Source organism: Zootoca vivipara, chromosome 8 (assembly GCF_963506605.1).
Source record: "Zootoca vivipara chromosome 8, rZooViv1.1, whole genome shotgun sequence".
Lineage (NCBI taxonomy): Eukaryota > Metazoa > Chordata > Lepidosauria > Squamata > Lacertidae > Zootoca > Zootoca vivipara.
Genome location: NC_083283.1, coordinates 41,437,981 through 41,451,275, shown reverse-complemented (window position 1 = coordinate 41,451,275; position 13,295 = coordinate 41,437,981). Strand labels below are relative to the sequence as shown.

At 41.2% G+C, this 13,295-nt stretch overlaps 1 protein-coding gene across 1 annotated transcript in view; it reads left to right on the top strand.

Moving 5' to 3' along the window:
* MEP1B (meprin A subunit beta) overlaps positions 1 to 5,954 on the top strand; it is a 29,497-nt gene extending 23,543 nt beyond the window's left edge. Inside the window, exons 14-15 of the mRNA XM_035125152.2 lie at positions 1,110 to 1,311; positions 1,961 to 5,954. Coding sequence (XP_034981043.2) covers positions 1,110 to 1,311; positions 1,961 to 1,975 — 217 coding nt within the window. The 3' untranslated portion in view covers positions 1,976 to 5,954. The remainder of the gene's footprint in view (positions 1 to 1,109; positions 1,312 to 1,960) is intronic.
* The last annotated feature ends 7,341 nt before the right edge of the window (positions 5,955 to 13,295 follow it).

The window sequence follows — 13,295 nt, the reverse complement described above, 5'->3', positions numbered from 1 at the left end:
CGAGTAAGGACGCCCACTCCGTACTTGTCTTTAAAGGTTTTATTGTGCATAGTATTTACAGTGCAGAGATAGCAGAAAACATGACCTCCTAGTCACTCGCAGAATCCGAGAGTGGATGTTTCCTGTTGCGTGACCAGCAAAAGAGCTTGGGCACGCCTTAATTTGGGTGCCGGAAGGGGCTGCCTGTTCTCCTCCACCTCTTGGCTTGGCTCCTCCATCCCGCTAACTTCCTCATTTCTCCCACCGCTCTCACTGGGTGAAGTGCTGGTCAGCAGGATGGGGAGAGCTTCCCTGACACAATGTGTTCTTAAGTGTTCATTATTGTGGAATTCCTTCTAGGGAGGCATCGTGTTTAGCAATCTTGTTTTAAAAATCCTATGTAAAGTGGGGGTGAGATAACCCGAGATCTTTGTCTTGCGGTACTCCCACAGAGGACATTTTAAACTGACCTTCAGTTGTGCTACATTTTGTGCACATTCCGCATTTGTCACTAATAATCTGCTATGTTCCTTTAGCTGTTTTTGACAACAAGTAATGGTATCCAGTCCAGGTTTGTGTTTGTTGCATGGGGGTTAACTATTTTTAGGCCTCCATGCTCAGCTGTTTTTGCCAGTTTCTCCCTCCATCCAGTATAGGCTTGGAAGGAATGCCTATGTATTTCCCCCCTACAATTCCCAGAAATTAGGCTTTAAGCAAGCTTAACTGGGTTATACACCAACAGGCAGTGCATAAGGAGATGCCAGGTAGGGTAGGAGATCCTAAACTCACATATATATACTAACATACCGGTATGAGTGCTAATTCACCAGGAAAGATGTGCTGGGGTCATGGTGGAGAGCACATTCCATGCTCTGTATTATTTAAAGCCAGACTGAACATTCCAGCAGCTAATATAAAAATGCTTTCCTGTAGTTCCATGATACTGTGTGTAGTTTTGTCAGTTCAGCTATGGGGATCCACAGGTTCCTCACTTCTGGGTGAAAAGGACTGTGGGCCATTTAGCTTAGAATGGGGGGGTTTCTGACCTGTGAGCTTCATTCGGGGGTGGGCTGCAGTGTGTTGACTTGTGTTTGAATGTGATTTGCTTTAACCGCTGCCATGCTTTGCAGATGCCCTGTAGGTGCAGATTGGTGGTATGTGGGAGAAAAATGCGAGCAGAAGGGATCCATTCAGGACACAGTTGTGATAGCAGTTGCCTCGTCTCTATCTATATTTGCTGTTATGTTGATCATCACCATTGTAACGACCAGCTGTGTTAAAAAGAAATATAGGGAAAAAATGGAAGCCATGGAAAGCCTGGGTTTACAAAATGTAAGTATTGCACTTCCAGTGTACAATTAAAAGTTTGTGTGGCCTTTGCCAACATACACAGAGGCTAACACAACTCTGGATGTACTATCTACCAAGCCCCACTGGCTTCTGTTAGCTTATGCTGCATAGTGTGGCATTTATTTGAGCAGCTACATTTTTGACACAGCAATCCAAGTGAGGGAGGGTGAAACTGAGGCAAAAGAACAACTAGATGCACAGGGTAGAAGGTGGGAGGGGAAATGTAGTTTGCCAGCCTACTGAAAAGCATCACCTTTTGTATTTCTCATTTTGGTTTTGCAAGTCCTCTCAGATGAAACGATTTTAGGGGAAACAGCATTAAAAACAAGACAAAAGCTATATGCCACTTCTAGGATTTAATTTAATTACTCTTCCATCGAAATTTAAAAAGAAGCTGTGACTTTTTCTGGCCTAAAATTCTGCACAGGAACTCCAATTTGAGACCCCCATTTCCCATCCAAGAGAATAGAAAAGCAAGATAAACTTTGGCTGGCAAATATTAACCTGAGCTTGATTCATGCTGTGTGTTCAATATATTATGCTCTATGCAGGATAGCCACATTTATTTTGCAATTACTATAATTGTACTCTATCAAAGTGATTTAGAATATGCCTTTTCCTCTCTTGACAGAAAACACATCTCTGAAGATAAAGTTTGGAAACCAAAATGGATGGCCTCACTTGAACACCTCATTCATAACTTCATGTCCAGCACGGTTTCTTCTTTGCCAACCGACATTTTACTTACAGGAAAAAAGAGAAAGGAAAGGAAATTATTTGTGTGTGAATTTAAATCAATGCAAAAAAAAGTGGCTAAAAGGGATATTTTAAATTTAGAGATGGTGCAAGTTTAAGGATTTCTCTAAGCAAAGTGGTCAGATTTCTTTATTTCCACCACATAATTTATGAAACGAAACTGGGAGGTTTCCCTTCTGTATAAACAATATGGACCCAGAGAGAAGACATGTGTCTCAATTTTTTCCAGAGGGGGTTTCATTTGCAGGTGGTTCCCCTCCAGAATCTTTAAATGGCTTTTTAAACATCTGAGTTCAAAAAATTGATTGGGGATTTGGCACGATAGCATTTCAAGGGGGAAAGTGGGTGGAAAATCACATATGCTTCAGTGACAGCCCTTTTCTGAAAAACTCATCAACTGCCTGGCTGCTTTGTGAACTCAAAGGTATAAAAAGCTGTTAACCTCCCTTGTAGGGAGGTAACCGAAGTTCTAAGTTGTGTTTAGGTCATTTCCACTGGGGATGGCTATATCAGTTGTGCAAAATATTAGCAAAACCTCTTTGGGGATAACAGAACCTGCATCCTTTCTTCCAATATACTGAATGATGGAGCTTCCCAATTTTATTTATTAGGTTGTTAAAATGTGCCCAAGGATAAAAGTAGCTTATTGTAGGCGCCATCAGACAAAATGGGGAGAAGAGTTGCATTACTGAGGTTAGCCTTTATTATCTTGCTAACACTGCATAACAGAGTTGTACAAGTATGATGAGCAAAGGATAATAAAAACATCAATGCCCTATTAACTTTGTATGCTCCTATGTATTAATAGGAGATGGATCTTCTCTACTGAATGTCCCCATTGTAAAGAACTCTCATTACCTTCAAAGATCAAACACAAAATAGCTTTAATATACTTGCAGCCATGAATGTATTGCAATAAAAGGTGCTTGTAAAGAAAAACATGTATTAAGTCTTATTAGCTAAAACATGAAATTTAACCCGAGTTTGCATTTTATTTTAATAGTTATTGCTATAAAATCCAAATCCTAAATAAACTCCTTCTTAGTCTTTTTTCACAATAATTCATATAGTTTTCTTTACAAAACTTCTTGCAACCCTACAAGCGATGCCAATTGATTACAATTGTCTTTCAAATATAATATATCATAAATTTATTCCAATCTTTCCGGAAAGTCTGGTCCTGAATTTTCCCAGTTAATTTTGCCAACTCAGCTGCCATATCATTTCTTTAAAATTATTGTCTTTGATATCTTTCTCACAGCTGATGAGAGAAAGCTGGGAATGAGAAGCAAAAAATGAACAGATCTCCCAATGAAAGGGTGTGGAAGTGGAGTCTTCTGAGAATCTGTTCCTTTTAACTTATAAATGATCTGGAGTTGGGGGTAAACCATGAGGTGCTGAGTATGCTGATGATACCGGATCATTCAGGGTGTTTAAAACCAAAAAAATTACAAGGAGCTCTAAAAGAATCTCTCCAAATTGAGGTGAATGGGCAGTAAAATGGCCCACAATGCAACTCACTGTAAGTGATGCACATTGAGGCAGAAAATCCTAATTTCACATGTGCATTAATAGGATCTGCACTGGTGGTGATAGACCAGGAATGAAACCTTGCAGTCAGGGTGTTTATCTTGATAAGGATATCAGCTCAGTAAGCAGGAACTGAAAAAATAGGGATAGGGACTGAAAATAAAATTGCCCAAATCATTATGCTGTTCTACAAGTCTATGGTGCATAGACTGGACTAATACTTAAATATTTATGTAACAGATCTAAGCTAATGCAGTAATACCATTATGATAATGCTAGCGATTAAATGGGCATCAGACACACGAACATTAGGTAAAACTACAGACTTACATCCATAAAGTTATTTATGGCAGGGGTGGCTAAGCTGTGAAACATTATAGACCATCTGAGAAACACACTGAACTGGAGGACAGATTAATTGCATACCATTTACATACCGGTATCTTCAGAAAGTGTGCATCTCCCCATCTTCCTCTCCTCTCTTGCCAGGTAGGCAGGCAGCAGACGAACCTTGGCTCGATCCAAGCAACCATAATCAGGATGAAAATAGGTGCAAATATTTGAAGAACACTGCCAGCAGCTGAGTTCCCATTGGAGGACAATAGCTAGTCTCTCTGAGGTGGAAGACACAAAGAAATGAGAATGCCAGTGAAGTACTGTGGCTAGAGAGCATAAGAGTTCAAATCTTCACTCTGCTTCAAGGTTTACTGCTTTTCTTGGATTCCCCAGCCCTCCATCTATCCTACCAAAAAGGTTTGCTGCAATTATAAAAAGGGATTACCATCTAGGTTGCTTTTAGCTCCTTGGAAGAACTCCTAGAGCTTGTTCTACATATTGGGCTAGACTCACACATTAAAAAGTGAAACTAAATCTAAAGATGTTCAGGATGCACAGGAAAAGGTCAGGTAGTTTCTAAAACAGCTTTCTTTAAAATGGCATAAACACTTGCACAATTTCTTGAGTGCTAACAGCTAGCGGTAATTTTCCTTCTGTTCTCTGCACACAACCCAGATTAAAAATGTCAAGCTGCATATGGTAGGCATGACTGAAATTTGCAACCCTATATTATGGCAGTTGTGACTCAGCCTTTGAAAAATTGAATCTTAAAAAGTTGTTAATGCACTAACCTACTTGTTCGGGCGCCAACAGGTTGGCGTGCTGAAGGCAGCAGTCTGATGCAGAGGGAGCCTAGGTCCACAGTCTGGGTCAGGAGAAGCCAAAGTCAGGAACACCGGAATCAGGCACAGGACGAGCAAGGCCAACCATGCGCTTCAGCACAGCAGTTGCAAGTGCTGGCGAAGGGAGCAGCCAGCCTTCCTTAAGTAGCCGGCTCAATCATCACCATGCCTCTTACGAGCTGCAGCTGCCTCCAATTGTTCCCTCCGTTTCTCAGCTCTATGCTCTACAGCTGAGAAGGGAGGAGGGGAGGGGGCCCGTCAGCTCCTCTCCTCACAAGGGCCTGATTCTGCCTCAACTTCTTCCCCCTCCTGCTTTGGTCTTCCCTCTTCCCTATCTGATACTTCCTCTTCTGAGGAGTGCCGCCACCAGTCTTCTCCAGGTATTGGGGGGGGGGGGGCTTGCCACCACTCTTCCTCGTCCGGCTCAACCCTGACACTACTATAGGTTAGAAACTGGTTTGCAAATCTTGGTTAATCAATATTAGGGTATGTTCGTGTTACTACTTACTGTGACTCTCAACATGCTCCCACCACTGTTTTGTTTTGTTTTGTTTTGAAGCCGTGTTCACACATCAGCCTCAATCCACCTGTGTGCTGCAGCTTTTGGGGAAAACTCCTCTTTGATGTGTTTTTCTTGAAACCAGCTCTCATCCAGTTTGAAAATGGAAGCGACGCTGTGCTGTGAACAGTTTGGGCGGCTTTTGCAGGTGCACAGATGATGGCTTCACATGGTGCAGGAAAAGAAATCAAGTGAAGGCACACACACTTTGGCGCTGGTGTGCATAGTGATGGGAGAAAGCCACTTGGAAATGCAACTTCATAGCTTCTCAGGCTGCTAGTGGGAGCATAGCCTTTGTGTCAGTTCAGATGAAACACTGCATCACAGTTAATGCTAAGTTGGGGAAATCCATCTGACTGAGGGAATGCTCAATCTTCTAATCATGAATCTTCTCTAATCTTCCAAACACTAGCCCAGCCCTAAATGCAACTCTTTCGATAGCAAATTAGGATGGTTAATGCCAGCAGGATTGTAACAAAAGGGATGTGTCAGTATTCTTAGAAAAACTCTTAAGGTTTGCAGAAAGTAAAAAAAAAACATTACAAAAAGCCCAAGAGGGCAAACCCTTTCTCCAAAACCCAAATGAGGCCTGAGCATGCTTAGTAGCCATGGAATTTTTACTGTCAATTGGAAAAGAAAAATGGAAAACTTGGGGAAGTGATGGAATGAATTACTTAAGGGGCATATGGCGTAACACCCAATACACTGTTACATTTTGTTGCAGACCCACCTGTGCATCTATATTTGTGATTAGCGGTCAAGTAATAGTGAAATAGCAGAAGTAGTATGATCTTGGCAATGGACCGGGCTAGTGTCACAGGAGATCATAGTCTCCAACAAGTTGTGGTGAGCCCCAGGCTCATACATTTCTTCATACACTCTTTCCCCTCTTTTACATGCCACAGGAAATGCAAAGAGTCTGCTTCTTTTTTAAAGTAATCACAGCTTCTGAGGATGTCCAAATTCATGCAACTGTAGTTTAACTATCATTAGTGATAACAAGTTGTGATTATACCAGTTTCCTATCCCTTCTGAATTAGGACAGAAACCAGACCATGCATCTGTACAGATTCTGAGACACAGATGCATATATTAAGATTGCACAAGAGTATTTTAAAAAAAGATTCCAAGAAACAGTCCTGAAAACAGATGAGATCAAGATGTGCAATAAAACCAGACGACCTTTTTTTTAAAAAAACAGATCTCATAAGTATGCAGACAAATTGATCAGCTTTGCACTTTGGCAGTATTCCAACTTAATGGAAGAAATTCATTTTAAGAACTCCTGTGTTTCACTTCAATTATTTTACCCAAAGAATCCAGCAATTAAGACCTTAGCTTGCCAATACTGTGTTTCTAATCTGTCCATTTAACTTCTGGATGAAATAATAAACTCTACGCATTTAAAATATCATGAAAATAATATCTTTAATATACAGTTATATATATACTTACAATACACCATTGACTTTTGTTCATATACATAGTAGGGCTATTTATTTGCTTCTGGTTTAAATAAATGTTCCTCACCCCAAAACCTGTAAAGAGATGATCAAACCGGCACATACTTTCACAAACACATATTTAGTTTTAACAATAGAATATATTTACTGAGCCAATAAATTGGGTTTTGTTTTGAAATTGGCATACATGGAACCCATTTGGAAATTGAATAGCTGAACCCAGAAGCTGAAATTTTGCCATTATCCTTTTATGTCAGGATCAGCTTCTTTAAGAATTAAAGGAATTCCATTTTTTAAAATGCTCATTTGTTTTCTAGATATTATTGAGCCTCATGTGTTTCATTTATGCACAATGTATGCATGAAAAAGGGTCTTTTACTACTTTGCTGTTATTGTTTACTCTTCATATAGTTTCACCTTGTAGTGTTTTTTATAAGGCAACTGCATGCTGAAATAATAACTTTACATTTCAGTTTCAAAACTGACACACCTTAAATTTGTGGAAGTTAATGCTCATATTGCAACTGCCCCAGTACAATACTAGTTGTGGTGGTAGGAAAGGGAGTATCATTTTTTTTTAGCTGCATCCATTGCCACTCTAACCCATGCCACTTAAGAGACAGCTTGTTCCTCATATTAAAAAGGTTTTCTTGCTACCTCTAGTTTCCCCGAGGCAGTACAAGTAATTAATCAGGTGCAGGATTGTTTCTCCAAACCTATTACGGGCTTTTGGGCTGATGTTAAGAAGCTTTCATGGCCCAGACTGCATCAGGTATGACTTACTACTGATTTTCTCAATGCAGCTGTTAAGAACCCACTTACAGTTGTGTATACTGGTAATGCAGATCAAGTGAGAGATGAAGCCACATCCATTCAGCAATGCTGTAAAGTGCCTAAGTCTGTTTGGCCAACACATCTCTCCACCTACTACTGTATCTGAAAACAAACTGGTTGCATTAATAATCTACAGGGAGGAAGAAGGGATGGAAAACTTTCCCTTCCTGAATGTCCTGAAGTTACCTTACAACCCAAACCACTGAATCCATCATTGTGTCTACTGCTAATGAAACTGTTGCCATTATGAAATCTTATTATACAGCATTATATATACCACAGTCATAGACATATTATGGGACTTTGTTATAAATTTAGCTTTAACCCCCCCCCCCCATTTTTTTTTAGTTGCCCACTTGGCTTTCAAAAGTGCATTTTCCTTATGCAATTAAGCAAACATTCACTAAGACAAGTGTAGGAACCCTTTGGCATTGCAGAAATTGCTGGACGACAACTCCCATCATCTCTGGCATTAACCCAGGTTTGCTGGGGCTGTGATCAGCAACATCTGGAGGGCCAAGGTTCTCCACATCTGCCCATAAGCTTTAGTTTTTGCCATTAGCAGTCTGATGCCGCCCCTATGTACAATCCATTCTTACTTGGAAGAGTGTTCCACAGACTTAAGCATGGCTGCTCCATCCCAAGTTTGCACACAGGAGTCTTCCTGAACTTATTTCCAAGTAAACAGACTTAGGGCTGCACTGTAGGCATCTTAAAGAAACTGAACACATTACACTGCACTATAGGATTAGCCACACCAGAGCAGCAGTTACAGGTATCTTATGGATGGCTGCAGTACTCCCAGGCTGCTTCCTATTTAAAGGAAAACCTATTGAAATCCTGTTGTGAAAACAAGAACACCCATATATAAAGGACTATTATACAAGGTATTCTTGTGCTGCACATAAAGGGATTTTGCAGCAAGATGATTAAATACAGAACTATGTCCATCGCACTGCTCCGAAACAAAAAGCAGCATCAATTCTGCTTTCAGCCAGCACTTTATTTATCAAACATGAATAGAACAGGGGCTATAAGATGGGATACTCCTTTTAACGTTGAGGACTCAGTCATACGAGTGGTCCTTGTTGCACCTCCCAGTCCTATGTTGCAATCTGCCAAGGAGCAGGCACTGTCCCGGCAAGAATGCCGCCTGCCAGCCTGGGTGCTTCCCCTTGTTCTGAATACTATTTGCATGGCATCATGGAAAAATTCTATCTCTGATCCTGCAAGAAATAAGATCTGTGAACATACTTCGGGAGTGAGGAGACACTGGAGTCCTTGTGTAAGTGGTCAGGGTTGAAAGGATTAGCATTGCTCCTTGGATGATGCACAAATGCTTAGGAATGCTCCCTCAGCCATTAATCCGCCAATGGACTAACATTGTTAAAAATATTTTACTGGGGGATGCTGGTGGGACAAATGAATTCTCAAAACGCTACAAGGCAACAACAATGACCTGTGGAAGCAAGGGCAGAGAACAGAATACAGAAAAAAAACCAACAACACTCCAATGCAGAAATGAGAGTCACTACGAAGACTGGGATAAAAGGACATGTAGTGTGTGTGTGTTACTAATCTCCCCACTCTAAATCAGGTGTGGGGAACGTTTGGCCCTCCAGATGTTGCTGAACTACAACTCCATTGGTAATGCTTGCTAAGGCTGCTGGAAGTTGTTCAGCAACATTTGAAAGGTCACCAGTTTCCCACACCTGCTCTCACTAACTTCTTAAAGATGATGACCCAGAAGGCAATAAAGTCACAGTCAGACATGGAACAGAGTAAATTCAGTGTGCCATATAGCATTTATGAACTGAATGGATTTATTTGTAAATTAAATTAAGCTATGGGACTAATAACTGTTTTGATGCCACACCAAGAGCAGAACCACAATCCTAAACACTTGCTACTGAAATAAATCCTACTGTGAATGAGGCTTACTCCTAGGAAACATGCATAAGATTATGGTAGGATTAAGGTCAGGCCCGTCTTAACCACATCGAGCGCAGTGGTGCAAAGGTCTGTCGCTGCCTCCCCAACTCTTGTCCTCCTCATGCCCCCGACCCGACCTGCCAGGCTGAGGCCAGGACTCGAACCCGCGGCAGGCGAGAGGGAGGCAAGGAGCAGGGCGAGTGGGAGGGCGGCCGGGCTGTCTGACGGGTGTAGCGCGGCTGCTGCAGGCGCAGTGCGGCACCCCCTGGCAGCCCAGTGCCACCCAGCCTTGCCTTAGGGCCGGCCCTGATTAAGGTTGCCCAAAGCACAGGATTTTTTTCCATTAAGAGAAAACTTGGTAGAAATGAGAAAAGTTGCCTTTCCCCCCTATCCTGCAACCCCCTCACTATTAAAAGATTTTAACCATGTGGTGAGCGCTTGTCAAATCACAAGGGATTATACACTGTGAGGAGCTATCACAGGAACCCTTGCTTGAAGTACAAATAGGTTTTTGAAAACAGAAACAAAGATATCAGGCAATTGCTATTTAACTTCCAAACTGATAGGCACTCAACTGCCAGGGTTTGCTTGTTGTTGTTTAGTCGTGTCCGACTCTTCGTGACTGCCAGGGTTTGCTATATGATGCCAAATCACAGTTAAAATTTCTCAACAATGGTTTGACATGATTGTCTGAATAAACCGAAAGAATGTTGGCTTGGCTTGGATGCGAAGAGAAGTTGAATATAAGAGAAGTTGGATTCTAAGACAATTTTAGGCTTTTCTGTTTCCTTAGCAGCCCCCCTATTTCTCAGAAGGGTCAATGATCCTCTAGAGCAGGCATGGCCAAACCTGGCCCTCCAGATGTTTTGGGACTACAACTCCCATCATCCCTAGCTAACAGGATCAGTGGTCAGGGATGATGGGAATTGTACTCCCAAAACAGCTGGAGGGCCAAGTTTGGCCATGCCTGCTCTAGAGAGTCTTTCCATGGGGCACAGGAGGCTGCAAGGGAAGGAAGAGTCAGGAAACTTTCCTTCCATTATTTTCCTTACGTTATTTGATCTTACAACGGAAACCATTGACCATGTTCACACATAACACTAAACCATGGTGCTTATCAGTGCTTTTCTTACAGAAAAGCTTCTAGAAATAAAGGTGTCAGTACTGTGTACCCTGATTACCCCCAGAAAAAAGCACCAGTAAGGAAGAAGGAACTATGGATAACACAACAAGCCAACACTTAAGGGAAAATAAAAGTAAGTACTGGTGATGTTCTCTAGAGCCTTGGGCTCATTCCAGATTGTGCACATAGGGTTATCCCATGGTTTAGCATTCCATGTGAACTGGGCCACTGAAGTTAAAGTACAGGCTTTCCCCCCATAGAATTTCTTCCTATACAAATGCAGTCCAGTGCTGTACTTGGCCACTGGAAGTGCTTGCAATCCTCTGAGGTGCTGGGGGGGGGGAAGAGGCATTGCATCATGAGAATTCCTGGGATCATCACTGACTTCTCACATGAGAATCCACCTAACTAGTCTACTCATGTATGGAGAAAGTGCTTTTAATCAAGCAGTTTACAATCTTCCCCTAATGGCAAGAACTTTCTTCAGGTTTCTCCTACAATTACAGCATGCAGTCTTCTGTAAGCTTCCCAAGTCAATTTTTTCCCCAATGAACAAAGATAACTGAAGAAAAATTAATGAAAATATCACATTAAGGAACATTGCATTAAGGACTGGATTGGGGGGGGGGAGCTTTAAATACAAACATGAAATCCTTTACCCTAGCTGTTTAACTCTTATGAATAAGCAATGGGATTAGTAGTGTTGTGTTAGACCTGGATTCCCTTCCTAAGACTTCAGTGTATTTGTTGTCAAGCATAATGAAAACAGACTGGTTGGGTAAATACATCACACACCATGTGGGCCAAGTTTGCATTCTCCTCACCCCACTTTTTAAATAGTCAAATGCATTTCATAGATTAGGATCCTAAAATATCCATATATTATTTCAAGAATAGGAGGGGCAACCTCAACTATTCTACTTCCTCTAAACATTTTTTTAAATCATCATTTAATCAGCTTAATTTTGATTAGACTAGATTTAGTTTTGGGAATGTGAACACGATTAATTTAGGTTAGTGTTTAAGTTTCACTCTTTCCCAATTATGTTTTTTTTTAAAGAAACCTTAGAGAAGCAGCAGCAATACAAAGCATCTAGGATGAACCACTGAACTGCTGCATCAGTGTCTTATTTCCTGAAGATTTGCACTCCAAGGCAGATCATTCTCACCTTGTGTGCATTTTACACCCAAGACAATGGGTGCATTGTTCTCTAACAGTTACTTGTACTAATGCAAGCCATCAAAATTTGCTCAGATTGAATGCAAAGGAGTTTCAAACACATTTTAAGTTCAAATCTTTGTTTTTCTGCTAATACAAAATCTTTTCCAAAATAAATTCTGTAAAACAAACAGCACATTTCAGAACAGCACATTTCTGCATTTCAGAACCCCTTCGTTCTCCAACACTGAAAGGAACCTGTGCTTATTCCCTCCCTTTCTGTATTTGTTATCTGCTATGCAAGAAAACTCGACCTGGGTAAAAAAAGAATACCTGCCTTGATTGCAGCAGTTTCTAAGGGAAACAGTACAATGGTAAATCAAACTGGGGCCATTCTGAGAAGTAGATTGGTAGGGCTATGACTTCTAAACTGTTTGGCTCTGAACTATCCCAAATCCTGCCCTTCTCACAGAGTTATATGAAAGACCAAGGCCTTCCTTCTCCCTCAAGTGCTATTAGGCTGGAAATTATGCTGTGTTCATAGATCATTGTCCCTTTATAAATATATGTGTGTAGAAGCTGAATGTGTTTTTTGCTACCTCTCTTTTTCCCTCCTCACCCTGTAAACTATAACTGAGCAGAAAGAGAGGCCCCAGGTGGATAACAAGGCAGAAAGAAAAATAATGCATGTGTGAGCAGGGCAGTGACAGCTCACAAGAGATTTAAGAGCAGAGGATTACAGTGGTACCTCGGTTTAAGTACACAACTGGTTCCGGAAATCTGTACTTAACCTGAAGCGTACTTAACCTTAAGTGAACTTTCCAATTGAAAGTAATGGAAAGTGGATTAATCTGTTCCAGACGGGTCCGCGGAGTACTCAACCTGAAGCGTGCTTAACCCAAAGTATGAGTGTAATTGGTTCTGGAAGTCCGTACTTAACCTGAAACGTACTTAACCTGAAGCGAACTTTCCCATTGAAAGTAATGGAAAGTGGATTAATCCGTTCCAGATGGGTCCGCAGAGTACTTAAACTGAAAGTACTCAAACCGAAGCGTACTTAAACCAAGGTATGGCTGTACCGGTAAGTATTGCTCTGCTAAAGGCCAACAACTCTATAAAAACCACCCCTGTTTTGAACTAGGCAGAGAAATAAGTGGTGAACTTGTATTGCCTTTTCAATGAGAAATTTGCACTCATCTGGAGGTGACGCAAAGCTACTAAATTCTTCGTTGTTGGGTTGTTGTTTTTTTTGGCGGTTTCAATTTCCTACTGGAAGATGGATTCATTCAGAAAAGGGTTCTAATCACAACCCACATATAAAAGGAATGCTATCCCAACAATTAGAATGAGTGGGAGAAGGACACTAACCACTGGATAAATCAGAACTGAAGGCAAGAACTGCAGCCATCAGAATACAATTTTTTTAATAAAA